The sequence below is a fragment of the Mustelus asterias genome, unplaced genomic scaffold (assembly GCF_964213995.1).
Source record: "Mustelus asterias unplaced genomic scaffold, sMusAst1.hap1.1 HAP1_SCAFFOLD_1869, whole genome shotgun sequence".
NCBI classification, from domain to species: Eukaryota; Metazoa; Chordata; class Chondrichthyes; order Carcharhiniformes; family Triakidae; genus Mustelus; species Mustelus asterias.
In genome coordinates, this window is record NW_027591814.1 from 52,402 (window position 1) to 70,823 (window position 18,422).

General features: G+C 50.2%; 1 protein-coding gene across 1 annotated transcript in view; it reads right to left on the minus strand.

Annotated features, from left to right (window-relative positions):
- Positions 1–17,387, minus strand: part of prkcsh (PRKCSH beta subunit of glucosidase II) — a gene marked incomplete at both ends in the record, with an annotated part of 57,986 nt that extends 40,599 nt beyond the window's left edge. The window contains 4 exons of the mRNA XM_078206905.1: positions 4,525–4,654; positions 12,354–12,471; positions 13,914–13,971; positions 17,292–17,387. Of these exons, the coding sequence (XP_078063031.1) occupies positions 4,525–4,654; positions 12,354–12,471; positions 13,914–13,971; positions 17,292–17,387 (402 nt within the window). The remainder of the gene's footprint in view (positions 1–4,524; positions 4,655–12,353; positions 12,472–13,913; positions 13,972–17,291) is intronic.
- Positions 17,388–18,422: the final 1,035 nt, after the last annotated feature.

The following is an 18,422-nucleotide window of genomic DNA, read 5'->3' on the forward strand; positions in this document are numbered from 1 at the left end:
ACACACACAGCGCCCCACACACACACACAGCGCCACACACACAGCGCCCCACACACACACACACAGCGCCCCACACACACACACAGCGCCCCACACACACACACACAGCGCCCCACACACACACACACAGCGCCCCACACACACACACAGCGCCCCACACACACACACAGCGCCCACACACACACACAGCGCCCCACACACACACACACAGCGCCCCACACCACACACACAGCGCCCACACACACAGCGCCCCACACACACACACAGCGCCCCACACACACAGCGCCCACACACACAGCGCCCACACACACAGCGCCCCAACACACAGCGCCCCCACACACAGCGCCCCACACACACAGCGCCCACACACACAGCGCCACACACACACACACACACAGCGCCCCACACACACAGCGCCCCACACACACACACACACACAGCGCCCCACACACACACACACACAGCGCCCCACACACACACACACACAGCGCCCCACACACACACACACACAGCGCCCCACACACACACACACACAGCGCCCCACACACACACACACACAGCGCCCCACACACACACACACACACACAGCGCCCACACACACACACACACACAGCGCCCCACACACCACACACACAGCGCCCCACACACACACACACACAGCGCCACACACAGCGCCACACACACAGCGCCACACACACACGCACACACACAGCGCCACACACACAGCCACACACAGCGCCACACACACACACAGCGCCACACACACACAGCGCCACACACACACAGCGCCACACACACAGCGCCACACACACAGCGCCACACACACAGCGCCACACACACAGCGCCACACACACAGCGCCACACACACAGCGCCACACACACAGCGCCACACACACAGCGCCACACACACAGCGCCACACACACAGCGCCACACACACAGCGCCACACACACAGCGCCACACACACAGCGCCACACACACAGCGCCACACACACAGCGCCACACACACAGCGCCACACACACAGCGCCACACACACAGCGCCACACACACAGCGCCACACACACAGCGCCACACACACAGCGCCACACACACAGCGCCACACACACAGCGCCACACACACAGCGACACACACAGCGCCACACACACAGCGCCACACACACACAGCGCCACACACACAGCGCCACACACACAGCGCCACACACACAGCGCCACACACACAGCGCCACACACACAGCGCCACACACACAGCGCCACACACACAGCGCCACACACACAGCGCCACACACACAGCGCCACACACACAGCGCACACACACAGCGCCCACACACACAGCGCCCACACCACACAGCGCCACACACACAGCGCCACACACACAGCGCCACACACACAGCGCCACACACACAGCGCCACACACACAGCGCCACACACACAGCGCCACACACACAGCGCCCACACACACACACAGCGCCACACACACAGCGCACACACACAGCGCCCACACACACACACACAGCGCCCACACACACACACAGCGCCCCACACACACACACAGCGCCCACACACACACACAGCGCCCCACACACACACACGCGCCACACACACAGCGCACACACACAGCGCCACACACACAGCGCCCACACACACACACACACAGCGCCACACACACACACACAGCGCCCCACACACACACACAGCGCCCCACACACACACACAGCGCCCACACACACACACACAGCGCCCACACACACACACACAGCGCCCCACACACACACACAGCGCCCACACACACACACAGCGCCCCACACACACACACAGCGCCCCACACACACACACAGCGCCCCACACACACACACAGCGCCCCACACACACACACAGCGCCCCACACACACACACAGCGCCCCACACACACACACAGCGCCCCACACACACACACAGCGCCCCACACACACACACAGCGCCCCACACACACACACAGCGCCCCACACACACACACAGCGCCCCACACACACACACAGCGCCCCACACACACACACAGCGCCCCACACACACACACACAGCGCCCCACACACACACACAGCGCCCCACACACACACACAGCGCCCCACACACACACACAGCGCCCCACACACACACACAGCGCCCCACACACACACACAGCGCCCCACACACACACACAGCGCCCCACACACACACACAGCGCCCCACACACACACACAGCGCCCCACACACACACACAGCGCCCCACACACACACACACAGCGCCCCACACACACACACACAGCGCCCCACACACACACACACAGCGCCCCACACACACACACACAGCGCCCCACACACACACACACAGCGCCCCACACACACACACACAGCGCCCCACACACACACACAGCGCCCCACACACACACACACAGCGCCCCACACACACACACACAGCGCCCCACACACACACACACAGCGCCCCACACACACACACACAGCGCCCCACACACACACACACACAGCGCCCCACACACACACACACACAGCGCCCCACACACACACACACAGCGCCCCACACACACACACACAGCGCCCCACACACACACACACAGCGCCCCACACACACACACACAGCGCCCCACACACACACACACAGCGCCCCACACACACACACACAGCGCCCCACACACACACACAGCGCCCCACACACACACACAGCGCCCCACACACACACACAGCGCCACACACACACACACAGCGCCACACACACACACACAGCGCCACACACACACACACACAGCGCCACACACACACACACACACACACACACACAGCGCCACACACACACACACACAGCGCCACACACACACACACACAGCGCCACACACACACACACACAGCGCCACACACACACACACACAGCGCCACACACACACACAGCGCCACACACACACACAGCGCCACACACACACACACAGCGCCACACACACACACACAGCGCCACACACACACACACAGCGCCACACACACACACACACAGCGCCACACACACACACACACAGCGCCACACACACACACACACACACAGCGCCACACACACACACAGCGCCCCACACACACACAGCGCCCCACTCTCACCCCCCCCCGCCAACCCCACTCTCACACCCCCCCGCCAGCCCCACTCACACACACAGCGCCCCACTCACACACCCCCCCCGCCAACCACACACCCCCCCCGCCAACCACACACACACCCGCCAACCACACACACACCCGCCAACCACACACACACCCGCCAACCACACACACACCCGCCAACCACACACACACCCGCCAACCACACACACACCCGCCAACCACACACACACCCGCCAACCACACACACACCCGCCAACCACACACACACCCGCCAACCACACACACACACATACCCGCCAACCACACACACACACATACCCGCCAACCACACACACACACATACCCGCCAACCACACACACACACATACCCGCCAACCACACACACACACATACCCGCCAACCACACACACACACATACCCGCCAACCACACACACACACATACCCGCCAACCACACACACACACATACCCGCCAACCACACACCCCCCCCCCCCCCCCCCCCCCGCCGCCAACCCCACACACACAGCCTCGCCAAAGGTTCCCAGATAAGGACTGCATGGCCATTGGCCAGAAAAGTCAAGCTTCCGAATGCCAATTGTCCTGCAACAGGAACCATCCAAAATGCGATCTAAACCGCAAGCCCTAGATAGTTCAGGTTTTCAAAGTTTATTTATTAGTCACAAGTAAGGCTTACATTAACACTGCGATGAAGTTACTGTGAAAATCCCCCGTTTGGGCACACTGAGGGGGAGAATTTAGCACAGCCAATGCACCCTAACAAGCATGTCTTTTGGACAGTGGGAGGAAACCGCAGCACCGGAGGAAACCCACACAGACACGGGGAGAACGTGCAGACTCCGCACAGACAGAGACCCAAGCCGGGAATCGAACCCAGGTCCCTGGCGCTATGAGGCAGCTGTGCTAACCACTGCGCCACCGTGTTGCCCAACTGTTTTCCATCAAAGATTTATAACTTCTGGGTAACTATGGTAGCCAGCTCCTCTGACACCCACCTCTCTCCCCAGCAGGATTCTTTGCTCCCTTCCCTTCCCCCTCCCCTCCACCAGGGAGACCCCGACTACAAACTGACTTGATTGCCACCCCACCAGAAGTTATGGCCCACAGTGTCAAAGCTGATCATCTTGCACTTATCAGGTTAGATTTGCAAGGACATCAATTGCAAAAGAACAATAATTTATACTGCACGAGAAGAGAGCTGGCAAATGGACTCTGACTGGTAGAGATTAAAGCATAGAAACGAGAAACAGGAGTGGGCCATTCGGCCCTTCGAGCCTGCTCCACCATTCATTTTGATCATGTTACCATGGAGAATACACCAGGGAACAGTTAACTGACAAGAAGGGCTTAATCCAATTCATTCAATCTAACTAAAATAGGATACATTACCTTCCCATGCTTTCTTGTGAATTTCCTTTGCCTCCTGTTCCGGTTTCTCTGCTGCTTCCTTCACCGTTTTCAGCGATTCCACATTCGCTTCCCAGATCTGCTTCTTCGTCTGTAAGTCTGTGAGGGTTTGCTGTTGACAACACAACAGATAAAGCACACCTCAATTTCTATTTGGCAACTTTTGCTTCACCGAAGTCAAGTGATGCTGTTGTTCCGCAATGGAACGGTGAAATGGGTTCATCACCACCCACGTTTAAAATTCACATAAGCTGCAATGGAAAAAAAAGGGTCTTCACAGATAAGCATCAAGGCTATTAGTCTAAGAAAATTCATTAAATCTGTAACTGGAAAAAGGGAATGATACACCGACACAAACTGGGGCAATGATAACTTGTAACCATGATGGATTAACTCTTCCTAAGGATTGGATATTATAATTAAGCAAGCATAAGGTGATTGTGGTTGGTTTTAATATCTGAATGATGTAACCTTAGTAACTAAGATAACCCCTAAAACACGATTGGTATATGCTAATTACTTGTAATCGAATTTGAAACTACAAGTGCTTGTAGATTTCGAAATTCCGCACTCTGGCTAGTTATAGACTGCGACCTGTGAGTTTGCAGGGTCCGAGCTCCAGTTTGATTAAAATAGTGTTTAAGAGAACTCCGTGACTTGGTCTGGTTATTTGAAGGGTAAATTTGTGATCAATTAAAAAGTGGACGTCAAAGCCCGCAACAAACGCTTACACACTTTTAGCATCTACCTGTAGTTACCTATAAGATAATGAAGGGGCTGGATAGGGTAGAGGTGGAGAGATTATTTCCACTTAGAAAGGAAGCTAGAACTAGAGGGCACAGTCTCAAAATAAAGGGGGGTCAGTTTAGGACAGAGTTGAGGAGGAACTTCTTCTCTCAGAGGGTGGTGAATCTCTGGAATTCTCTGCCCACTGAAGTGGTGGAGGCTACCTCGTTGAATATGTTTAAATCACGGATAGATGGATTCCTGATCGGCAAGGGAATTAGGGGTTATAGGGATCAGGCGGGTAAGTGGAACTGATCCACTTCAGATCAGCCATGATCTTATTGAATGGCGGGGCAGGCTCGAGGGGCTAGATGGCCTACTCCTGCTCCTATTTCTTATGTTCTTATGTTACAGCAATGCTCCTTTGACTTAATATTCATCACATTCCCAACACCTTTGCATGACATGTCAGCACTGCTACCTCACACTGCTACCGTTCTCCAAGGCGGCCTTCGCGACACACGACAGCGCAGAGTCGCTGAGCAGAAACTGATAGCCAGGTTCCGCACACACAAGGACGGCCTCAACCGGGATATTGGGTTTATGTCACACTATTTCACATAAATATTTCTGCTTTTTTCCTCCTGAGTCTTTATCATGCGATCCTAGAATCAGAATTTATGTCACACTATTTGTAACTCCCACAGTTGCGTGGACCTGCAGAGTTTCACTGGCTGTCTTGTCTGGAGACAATACACATCTTTTTAGCCTGTCTTGATGCTCTCTCCACTCCCATTGTTTTGTTTCTTAAAGACTGGATTAGTTGTAAGTATTCGCATTCCAACCATTATTCATGTAAATTGAGTCTGTGTCTTATAAGTTCTGTTTGTGAACAGAATTCCCACTCACCTGAAGAAGGGGCTCAGAGCCTCGAAAGCTTGTGTGGCTTTTGCTACCAAATAAACCTGTTGGACTTTAACCTGGTGTTGTTAAACTTCTTACTGTGTTTACCCCAGTCCAACGCCGGCATCTCCACCTCACAGCCCCAGGGACCCGGGTTCAATTCCAGCCTCGGGTGACTATCTGTGCGGAGTTTACACATTCTCCCCATTTCTACGTGGGTTTCCTCCGGGTGCTCCGGCTTCCTCCCACAGTCCAAAGATGTGTAGGCCGTGCGGATCGGCCGTGCTAAATTGCCCCTTAGTGTCCAAAGATGTGTAGGCTAGATGGATTAGGTCTGGGAAATGTGTGGGGTTACGGGTTTAGGATGGGGGAAAGAGGGCCTGGTTAAGTTGCTCTTTCAGAGAGTTAGTGTAGACCCAATGGCCTCTTCTGCACCATAGGGATTTTTAAAAAGTGGATGCAAAGGATCCCCTGCATTACTATCAGGAGAGAGGCGGGGAGCTCTCCTGGCCCCAAAGCAAAAAACATTAATCCTTCAACCAACACTGCCACAATAGAACAACACACGCAAGGTGAATTAGCAGAGTCAATAGATGAGATTACGGGGATAGGGTGAGAGATCCTATGGATGCTTAGCCCTGTTTGCTTCAATCTATGCAAAGACTTCGTTTTAAGATATTTCTGCCTACGTAACTAACTCTGCTAAGCTTAAAAACAAAACTCACTGCTAAACTCGACTACATTTTAAATCTCAGAAGGCGCGATGGGTTAGCTGAAAGTTCTTGAAAAGTACACAGCAAGCAAAACAAGTTTTGATAACAACAGCTGCAAAACCTGTTCTCTCTTGACAGAGTCAGACTGCAAGGACACTCACAATAATGAGATAGAAATTAGTTTGGAACGGTGTGTTCAGCCTGGCAGTTTGTTTTCCAGTTCTGTGTACCCGAGTACATGGTTTCTGTGCAGGGGCTGGCAGTCAAAGCCAATCCCAATTGCCTTCTTTCTTTTCGCTTCTGTAATGTCGATTTTAAGTTTTGTCCAATAAAAGAAATTCATCGTGCCAGCGATGAATGCCAGAAAACGTCTATTGAAAGGAATGAATGGACCCTACATAGGGCCAGGGTAGGATTGTTGTCAGTACAGGCTCGATGGGCCGAATGGCCTCCTTCTGTGCTGTAGGGATTCTGTGATTCAACAAACTGTGACAGGACTTCGAAACAGTAAATTCTATGGAAAACGCAAGATATTCGGGATATCCAAGAGATGTCAATTACATAAGATGAATTTTCAAATGCAACAGGTGGTACGGTGGCACAGTGGTTAGCACTGCTGCCTCACAGCGCCAGGGACCTGGGTTCAATTCCGGCCTTGGGTCACTGTCTGTGCGGAGTTTGCACGTTTCCCCACCATGTCTGTGTGGGTTTCCTCCGGGTGCTCCGGTTTCCTCCCACAGTCCAAAGATGTGCGGGTTCGATGGATTGGCCGTGCTAAATTGCCCCTTCGTTTCCAAAGATGTGCGGGTTAGGTGGATTGGCCGTGCTAAATTGTCCCTTAGTGTCAGGAGTCTAGCTGGGGTAAATACATGGGGTTATGGGGATAGGGTCAGGGTGGGATTGTGGTCGGTGCAGACTCGATGAGCCGAATGGCCTCCTTCTTCACTGTAGGATTCTATAAACGTCAAAACCAGGATCATGGGTCCTCTCCCTCAGTTCCACGCCCCCACCACCCCACGCAAACCGCCCCCCTCCCCCCCCCCCCCCCCCGCCAAACACTCAGCACGTCCACCACACAGAGCCTACTGAAGTTCATTATTTAAACTTAAATATGGCAGTCTGAGTGTAGTCATGGACAAGAAAATGCCATCAACAGCCCATCAATGAGCAACCTTCATGAAAAAAGCCCAAAGGTCATTCTTTCTGATGCAGCATCTTAACACTGGGGTTGCAATGATCATATGGTCTGTTGGCACTATGTGACGATACTGTGCCTTTAAGAAATGTATTCATATCATGTTTCTTGTGAGGGGGTATGTTTAAAATTCAGCTCTGTTTTACACGGTGCCAATTTGTCTGCAAAATGGGCAGCTCACATGCAGAGAAAGCGGGCTAATGATTCATTTTAGCTAGGGAATGTGTTGGTTCTAATCTGAGTTAATGCACTTTTGTTTGTTTGGTTTTCCCCACTGGGGTTTCAGAGTAGGGTTTTGATTAGACTGACTGATGGAGTAATGGGCTTAAGGAGCGAACCTAAGCTTACAGGTTAAAAAGCAGGCTGTTACTGCCGGGTTCTGAAACAAGCAAGAGGCTGCAGGCTACTGCTTAGGTCCTGCTAGGAGAGAAGGTCTCTGTCTGTCTCCAGAAGTGTTCTGGAAGCTCGAGGACTAGCAGTCCAAGTACAAGCACATAAGCCAGTGCATTACTAACTGGGTTTGAGGACGAGTTTAAGTCTATGAAGATTCATAGAATCCTTCAGTACAGAAGGAGGCCATTCGGCCCATTGAGTCTGCACCGACCACAATCCCACCCGGGCCCTATCCCATAACCCCATGCATTTACCCTAGCTAGTCTCCCTGACATTAGGGGACAATTTAGAGTGGCCAATCCACCTTTGGACTGAGAGGGGAAACCGGTGCACTTGGAGGAAACCCACCCAGACACAGGGAGAATGTGCAAACTCCACACAGACAGTGATCCAAGCCGAGAATTGAACCTGGGTCCCTGGCGCTGTGAGGCAGCAATGCTCACCAATGTGCCGCCCTATTGTTTGAACTGGAACTAATAGAGATAGGTTAGCAGTTAAGAATTGTATTTTGTCATGTAGGAAGGCCACACTTGGAACAGTGTGTACAGTTCTGGTCACCCTATTATAGATAGGATATTATTAAACTAGAAAGAGTGCAGAAAAGATTTACTAGGATGCTACCGGGACTTGATGGTTTGAGTTATAAGGAGAGGTTGGATAGACTGGGACTTTTCCCCCTGAAGCGTAGGAGGCTGAGGGGTGATCTTATAGAGGTCTATAAAATAATGAGGGGCATAGGTCAGCTAGATAGTCAACATCTTTTCCCAAAGGTAGGGGAGTCTAAAACTAGAGGGTATAGGTTTACGGTGAGAGGGGAGAGATACAAAAGGGTCCAGAGGGGCAATGTTTTCCACCCACAGGGTGGTGAGTGTCTGGAACGAGCTGCCAGAGGTAGCAGTAGAGGCGGGTACAATTTTGTCTTTTAAGAAGGATTTAGACAGCTACAGGGATAAAATGTGTATAGAGGGACATGGGCCAAACGTGGGCAATTGGGCCTAGCTTAGTGGTTTAAAAAAAAAACGGGCAGCATGGACTGGGCCGAAGGGCCTGTTTCCATGCTGTAAACCTCTGACTCTATGCTTAAGTATTTCAATTAGCAAATGTTAAGCTAATTCATTCGTTATAGTTAAATTGTATTGTTAATATAAAGTTGTTTTGATAAAAGCTTCCTAGTGTGTCAATAGAATCACACCTGGAGTGAAACACATTATCCTCACACCAACGCAAAAATAGAGAACCTGTTGGGGTCTAGTCGGGCTCTGTAACATACTGTGGGGTATTAATTAATTTAATAAATTAAAAATTAACAAACACCTATGGAATGACATACGATAATGAGTTCTCATCCTCGGGAGAAAAGTAGGCACGGGCGGAGAGGATTTATATGGAATAAAATTTCAAAAAATAATTAACTGACAGGTAAATTTCCTCAACAGACTCATTTTCCAGAACTGCAAGGGGAGCAGGAGGGGAACCAAAGCACTTTTTAACAAATCTTTTATCACTAGAATACAAAAGCAGGGATGTACTGCTGAGGTTTTATCAGACTCTGGTCAGACTACATTTGGAGTACTGTGAGCAGTTTTGGGCCCCGTATCTAAGGAAGGATGTACTGGCCCTGGAGACGGTCCAGAGGAGGTTCACAAGAATGATCCCTGGAATGAAGAGCTTGTCATATGAGAACTCTGGATCTGTACTCAATGGAGTTCAGAAGGATGAAGAGGGCACTCATTGAAACTTACAGCAGTACATCCCTGCTTTTGTATTCTACTGCCAGGCCTGGATAGAGTGGACGTGAGGAAGATGTTTCCGAGAGTAGGATAGACTAGGATCCGAGGGGACAGCCTCAGAGTAAAGGGACAACCCTTTAGAACCGAGATGAGGAGCAATTTCTTCAGCTGGAGGGTGTGAATGTGTGGAATTCATTGCCGCAGAAGGCTGTGAAGGACAGGTCATTGAGTGTCTTTAAGACAGAGATCGATAGGTTCTTGATTGGGAAGGGGATCAAAGGTTATGGGGAAAAGGCAGGAGAATGGGGATGAGAAACTCATCAGCCATGATCGAATGGCGGAGCAGACTCGATGGGCCAAATTCTGCTCCTATACTTTATAGAAACCATTTGCGACACAGGTCATGATCATTTATGTCTGTTTCAAGTGATGATGTGGAGATGCCGGCGTTGGACTGGGGTAAGCACAGTAAGAAGTCTCACAACACCAGGTTAAAGTCCAACAGGTTTATTTGGTAGCAAATACCATAAGCTTTCGGAGCAATGCTCCTTCGTCAGATGGAGTGGTCTCTGTTCTCAAACAGGGCACAGACACAGAAATCAAATTACAGAATACCGATTAGAATGCAAATCTCTACAGCCAGCCAGGTCTTAAATGTACAGACAATGTGGGTGGAGGGAGCATTCAACACAGGTTAAAGAGATGTGTATTGTCTCCAGACAGTACAGCTTGTGAGATTGTGCAAGTCCAGGAGGCAAGCTGTGGGGGTTAGGATCTTCAGGTAAGCGTTCTCCAAGGCGGCCTTCACGACACACGACAGCGCAGAGTCACTGAGCAGAAACTGATAGCCAAGTTCCGCACACATGAGGACGGTCTAAACCGGGATGTTGGATTTATGTCACATTATCAGTAACTCCCACAGCTTGCCTCCTGGACTTGCACAATCTCACAAGCTGTACTGTCTGGAGACAATACACATCTCTTTAACCTGTGTTGAATGCTCCCTCCACCCACATTGTCTGTACATTTAAGACCTGGCTGGCTGTAGAGATTTGCATTCTATTCGGTATTCTGTAATTTGATTTCTGTGTCTGTGCCCTGTTTGAGAACAGAGACCACTCCATCTGACGAAGGAGCATTGCTCCGAAAGCTTATGGTATTTGCTACCAAATAAACCTGTTGGACTTTAACCTGGTGTTGTGAGACTTCTTACTGTGTTTCAAGTGAAGCAGAAGAACATAAGACATAGGAGCAGAATTAGGCCACTGGGCCCATCGAGTCTGCTCCACTATTCAATCATGGCTGATATTTTTCTCATCCCCATTTTCCTGCCTTTTCCCCATAATCTCTGATCCCCTTATTAATCAAGAATCTATCTATCTCTGTCTTAAAGACACTCAATGACCCGGCCTCTACAGCCTTCTGCGGCAAAGAGTTCCACAGATTCACCAGTCTCTGGCTGAAGAAATTCCTCCTCATCTCTGTTTTAAAGAATCGTCCCTTTAGCCTGAGGTTGTGCCCTCTGGTTCCAGTTTTTCCAACTAGTGGAAACATCCTCTCCACGTCCACTCTATCCAGGCCTCTCAGTATCCTGTAAGTTTCAATAAGGTCCCCCCCTCATCCTTCTAAACTCCAACGAGTACAGACCCAGAGTCCTCAACCATTCCTCATACGACAAGCTCTTGATTCCAGGGATCATTCATGTGAACCTCCTCTGGAGCCTCTCCAAGGCCAGTACATCCTTCCTTAGATATGAGGCCCAAAACTGCTCATGATACTCCAAATGTGGTCTGACCAGAGCCTGAGACAGCATCAGAAGTACATCCTTGCTCTTGTATTCTTGCCCTCTCGACACGAATGCTAACATTGCATTTGCCTTCCTAACTGCCGACTGAACCTGCACGTTAGCTGCACGAAATGCTTATGATGAATGTTCGTCCAAATATGGGCACACACACGTGAATGTGTGGAATTTTAAAGAGGGGAAAAAATTGCAGGGTTGGAAACAAGGAATTTACTCTGCTCACCAACTGGTTATTTATTTATTCTGGAACTCAGCTACTTAAATAGCATTTCAACATCCACATCTCAAAGTCCAAGGGCACAGAGTTTCTGCCCGTTACTTGTTAAGTGCAGAGTAAAGGAGCGAACCTGTTTGTCTTCCCTGCTTTTCTTTGCTTCTTCGATGAGCTGCTGCTTGAGTCGCAATCCTTCTTTGGCGATCTCCGCCATTTTCTGCAAGGTTTCCTTCTCTTGGCGTCCTTGCTCCCTGTTTGGTGGCGGAAGAACGCACAAAAGATTTATTCGGTTCTCAGGACACAAGAGGCCAACAGTTCAACTGCATTGATTACAATTCTCACGTGCAGAGATGGGGCACAGAGAAGTTACAGAGCTATCGTCCCCCAAAGGGCCCGCAGTCACAATCTTCTCTAAAACCTGAAAGGTGTTTCTATCAGTTTCTGCGTTTGTGCTTTCCTGTTTATCCCTGCATTCATTCATAGTCCGGTTACACAACCCCAATAATACTGGACTCAACAGAGTTTCTATAAATGCCCCTGATAGTTACAAGAGTTCACTGATTAACTGAGCTATCCCATAGAAGGCCTACAATGGAGAAGGAGGCCATTCAGCCCATCGAGTCTGTACTGACTCTCTGAAAGAACAGCCCTCCCCACCCACCCACCCAATCCCTGTCATCATGCATGTGCCATGGCCAATCCATCTAACCTACACCATTTGGGACACTAAAGGACAAGTTACCATGACTAATCCAACCAACCTGCACATCTTTGGACACTAAGGGGCAATTTAGCATGGCCAATCCACCTGACCAACACATCTTGGGACTGTGGGAGAAAACCAGAACACCCAGAGGCAACCCACGCAGACACGGGGAGAACGTGCGGACTCCGCACAGACAGTGACCCAAGCCCAGGAATTGAACCCGGGTCCCTGGCGCTGTGAGGCAGCAGTGCTAACCCACTGTGCCGTCCCCCTAATTTAAAGAAGAAAGCTTTTTCAACTCTCTGGCATTTAATCATGCAAAATCAGAACATGGAAGAGTTGCAGTGATATCCTGGTCTGAACAAGCAACAGACATCCAAGACGGGAACATAGCAAATGGCAGGGTTGACAAGCAGTCAAGTTTATTATACAGATATGGTCAAAATAAATGGTGAATCAGACTGGAAGGGTCAAATGGCTTTCTTTGCTTCTATTTTCTACGAGTCTGACTAATCAGCAAAGGGACCTCTAAATGGACAGCACTGCTGCCTCACAGTACCAGGGACCCGGGTTCGATTCCTGGCTTGGGTCACTGTCTGTGTGGAGTCGGCACATTCTCCCCGTGTCTGCGTGGGTTTCCTCCGGGTGCTCCGGTTTCCTCCCACAGTCCGAAAGAGGTGCTGGTTAGGCCGTGCTAAATTCACCCTCAGTGTACCGGAACAGGCGCCGGAGTATGGCGACTAGGGGGATTTTCACAGTAACTTTATTGCAATGTTAAAGTAAGCCTTACTTGTGACACTAATAAATAAAAATTAATAAATAATTAAGGTGGCTCCAAATGGTGCGAGTTGAAAGTCCACAGTGTTTGGGACAACGTCCAAATATGGACTTCCCTGAATCCAGCTAAATGCAGCATTCTGGTAGTCCATCGGAAGCAAGTCTTTTACATTGTTGCTGACAGTGACGGATCATCATGATTATACTCACTTGCAGGTATTTTCACACGAAATACCGCTGTTGTATTCATCCGTAGTATCACAGCAATCTACACAGGTGACAAGAAAGGAACACTGTGCTGAAGCAATGAGAATAATGTTCCAAACAAGACAATGCTCGGGAGCTCTGGGGGATTCAAGTCTGTCATGATTTTCTGGCGAAGATGCATCAAATTGACTGAAGCCGCAGAAGGCCAGCAGGCGAGGCACGGTAGCACAGCGGTTAGCACTGCTGCTTCACAGCGCCAGCGACCTGGGTTCGATTCCCGGGCTTGGGTCACTGTCTGTGCGGAGTCTGCACATTCTCCCCCCGTCTCTGCGTGGGTTTCCCTCCGGGTGCTCCAGTTTCCTCCCACAGTCCGAAAGATGTGCAGGTTAGGCTGATTGGCCATGCTAAAAATTGCCCCTTAGTGTCCTGGGATGCGTAGGTTAGAGGGATTAATGGGTAAAATATGTTGGGATATGGGGGTAGGGCCTGGGTGGGATTGTGGTCGGTGCAGACTCGATGGGCCGAATGGCCTCTTTCTGTGCTGTAGGGTTTCTAAGATTCTGAAAGACGTGCTGGTTAGGGTGCATTGACCCGAACAGGTGCCGGAGTGTGGCGACTAGGGGATTTTCACAGTAATTTCATTGCAGTGTTAATGTAAGTCTTACTTATGACACTAATGAATTAGCTTTATTTTTTTTTTTAAGTTCCCCCTATCGTGAAAAGGACTGTTTAATTCATTCGTGGGACATGGGCGTCGCTGGCTGGGCCAGCATTTATTGCCCATCCATAGTTGCCCTTGGAGGGCAGTTGAGAGTCAACCACATTGCTGTAGCTCTGGAGTCACATGTAGGCCAGACCAGGTAAGGACGGCAGATTTCCTTCCCTAAAGGAACATTAGTGAACCAGATGGGGTTTTTCCGACAACGGTTTCATGGTCATCAGTAGATTCTTAACTCCAGTTATTTTTTATTGAAATCAAATTCCACCAGCTGCCGTGGCGGGATTCGAACCCAGGTCCCCCAGAACAATTAGCTGAGATTCTGGGTTAACAGTCCAGCGATAATACCACTAGGCCATTGCGAATTCACACAAGAAGATCGGATGCACCTTCTGTCCCAGCTGGGTAGCACCAAACCCCACAGACCAGCAAAACCCACGGCTTCAGACTAAAGCACAAACGTGGGAAAAGTTAACTCTACCCTAATAGTAGGTTTGCTTTCGGCAGAGATAGATACCACCTTCCGTAATAGAGACTGGGGGGGGGAGAGAGCGGGAGCAGGAAGTACTGGCCAGGAACTTGCACAGGGGAGATCATCGCTCGGGAGCTCAGAAAGGGACTGAGACAGACAACGGATATTAAAATAGGAAAAGGAGATAAATTATCACATGTGGTGACAGCCCAACTTGGCAGCAGGCACATGAACATCTGGTCACTTAATCAAATAAGTTGGGTCTGAATAATGAGAAGTCAAAACAACACTAATAAATTAGTTTTCTCGATATTAAGAGGGTAATTTGTCAAAGTGTAGCTGAGCTGCTGAAGGATTAAGCTCCAGCACTGCTATAGCAGGCCCAATCCTCCCATCACTCTGTTCCACTGACAGCCTGAAGGGAGCTGGACTGGGTGGGTGGAGGGGTTTTTGCAGCCGATAGCTCAGCCTGGCACCCCTGTAACTGCGCACTTCATCGGTACAAATCACAGCTCTGCAATTCCCCTCATTTGGGAGGAAGTGTCACAGAATCCCTACAGGGCAGGAGGAGGCCATTCAGCCCATCGAGCCTGCACCGACCACAATCCCACCCAGGCCCCTCATCCCACATATTTACCCCTCTCTATGAATCTGACTCGTCTAACCTACGCATCCCGGGACACTAAGGGGCAATTTAGCATGGCCAACTCCCCTGTGCAAGTTCCTGGGCAGTACTTCCTGCTCCCCCTCTCTCCCCCCCCCCCCGCCCAGTCTCTATCGCGGGAGGTGGTATCTATCTCTGCCTAAAGCAAACCTACTATTTAGGGTGGAGTTAACTTTTCCCACACATCTTTGGACTGTGGGAGGGAACTGGAGCACCCAGAGGAAACCCACACAGACACGGGGGAGAACGTGCAAACTCCACACAGACAGTGTGCCGAGCCGGGAATTGAACCCGGGTCCCTGGAGCTGTGAGGCAGCAGTGCTAACCACTGTGCCACCGTGCCACCCTCTATGTATGGCCCATCAATATAAGCTTTTAGCATACTTGCCATTGTACAGATCTGTATATTGCACGCGTAGCTAATATCAAGCGGCAAATTGGCATCTCCCACGTCAGATGTGGATTTTTTTTTCTAATTCCCCTCTCCTTCCTTGAAAATGTTTGAGTCAGACGGGTGGAAGATTATCCAGACACCAACACTGAACAGTGATCAGGAATGGGGCTGCTTTCCACTCCAGGGACCCCCCGATTCCAATTGCAGTGCCCCACCCCCCACCACATCCCCCCCCCCCACGAAAGTGCATTAGGCCCAGATTAAAAATAAACAAAACCCCATTTAAGTAGCAATAAAAAGACATCTAACCAGGCAGCCGGTGACACAATGAAAAAAAAACAAAGCTGCTTATAACTGCAGAGAACATGATTTAAAAAATACTTGGCAGAATGCTTTTGCACACTGAAAACAAAAGGAAAGATCTGCCCCTCTACACTGTGTCCAGACCACAATTGTGTTGACTGTAGTCTAAAGGGAGGCCAAACTTGCAAATACAATTATGTCTGTACCTACGAGCGACCGGAATCTCCCCAACCGAATCAGCTCCTCGAACTAGGCCCTTCCACTACGCAAGCTAAAGGGAGGGCCCAACTTCAAAAGACCATTGTAATTAATAAGCAATCAAACTCTGTGCAATGCTTTACAGCTGTGCCAAAACCCTTTTTTAAAAATTCATGAGTGGGACATGGGCGTCGCTGGCTGGGCCAGCATTTATTGCCCATTCCTAGTTGCCTGAGGGCAGTTGAGAGTCAACCACATTGCTGTGGCTCTGGAGTCACAAGTAGGCCAGACCGGGTAAGGACAGCAGATTTCCTTCTCTGAAGGGATATTATTGAACCAGATGGGTTTTTCCGACAATGGCTTCATGGTCATCAGTAGATTCTTAATTCCAGATATTTTTTATTGAATTCAAATTCTACCATCTGCCGTGGCGGGATTCGAATCCATGTCCCCAGAATATCAGCTGAGTTTCTGGATTAATAGTCTACCGATAATATCCCGGGGCTTCTTTGTCCTTGATGAAAAAGAGCAGATCTCCAAAGTCAACCCCCACATGTGGCAAGCCAGCCATTTCATCAAGAGACCCAATCGCAGTTGGCCACACAATACCATCATTTCACAACAGCGCTTACCGCAAATGCCGTCATTCACTCGGGAGGATGGAATGTACTGGGGTCTGTGGCCAGCGTTCGTGCAGTGGAAGCTACCATTCGGACAGGCAGATGTTCCTGGGGGGGGAAAGAAAGCCAAGACAGTCAGCGGAAAAACTTTCATTTATACAGCACAGCAAACCATTGCACCTGCCAGACAGAGGAAACAAGCTGACCGTCATTTACGTAGCATCTTTCAGGGCTTCAGGGTCTCCCAAAGCACTTTACAATCAATCAAATACTTTCGAAATGTAGTCACTGTTCATAGAATCCCTACAGTGCAGGAGGCGGCCATTTAAAGCTTAAAATTTTTTTTTACTCAGAGAGTGGTTGGGGTGTGGAATGGACTGCCTGCAGTGATAGTGGAGTCAGAAACTTTAGGAACATTTAAGAAGCTATTGGATAGGCACATGGAGTACTTCGGGATGATAGGGAGGAAATAGCTTGATCTGGGTTTCAGACAAAGCTCGGCACAACAACGTGGGCCGAAGGGCCTGTTCTGTGCTGTTCTATGTTCTAAAAGTTTATTTATTAGTGTCACAAGTCGGCTTACATTAACACTGCAATGAAGTTACTGTGAAAATCCCCTGTCACCACACTCCGGCACCTGTTCGGGTACACTGGGGGAGAATTTAGCATGGCCAACGCACCCTAACCAGCTCGTCTTTTGGACTGTGGGAGGAAACCAGAGCACCCGGAGGAAACCCACGCAGACACGGGGAGAACGTGCAGACTCCGCACAGACAGTGACCCAAGCCGGGAATCGAACCCGGGTCTCTGGCGTTGTGAGGCAGCAGTGCTAAACCACTGGGCCGCCCCGGGTCACCGTCTGTGTGGCGTTTGCACGTTCTCCCCGTGTCGGCGTGGGTTTCCTCTCACAGTCCAAAACATGTGCAGGTTAGGTCGATTGGCCATGTTAAATTGCCCCCGAGTGTCAGGGGGATGACTTTTGCTAACAAATAAACCTGTTGGTCTTTAACCTGGTGTTGTTAAACTTCTTACTGTGCTTACCCCAGTCCAATGGTGGCATCTCCACATCATGTCAGGGGGATTAACAGGGTAAATACGTAGGGTTACGAGGATAGGCCCTGGGTTGGTTGTCAGTGCTGGCTT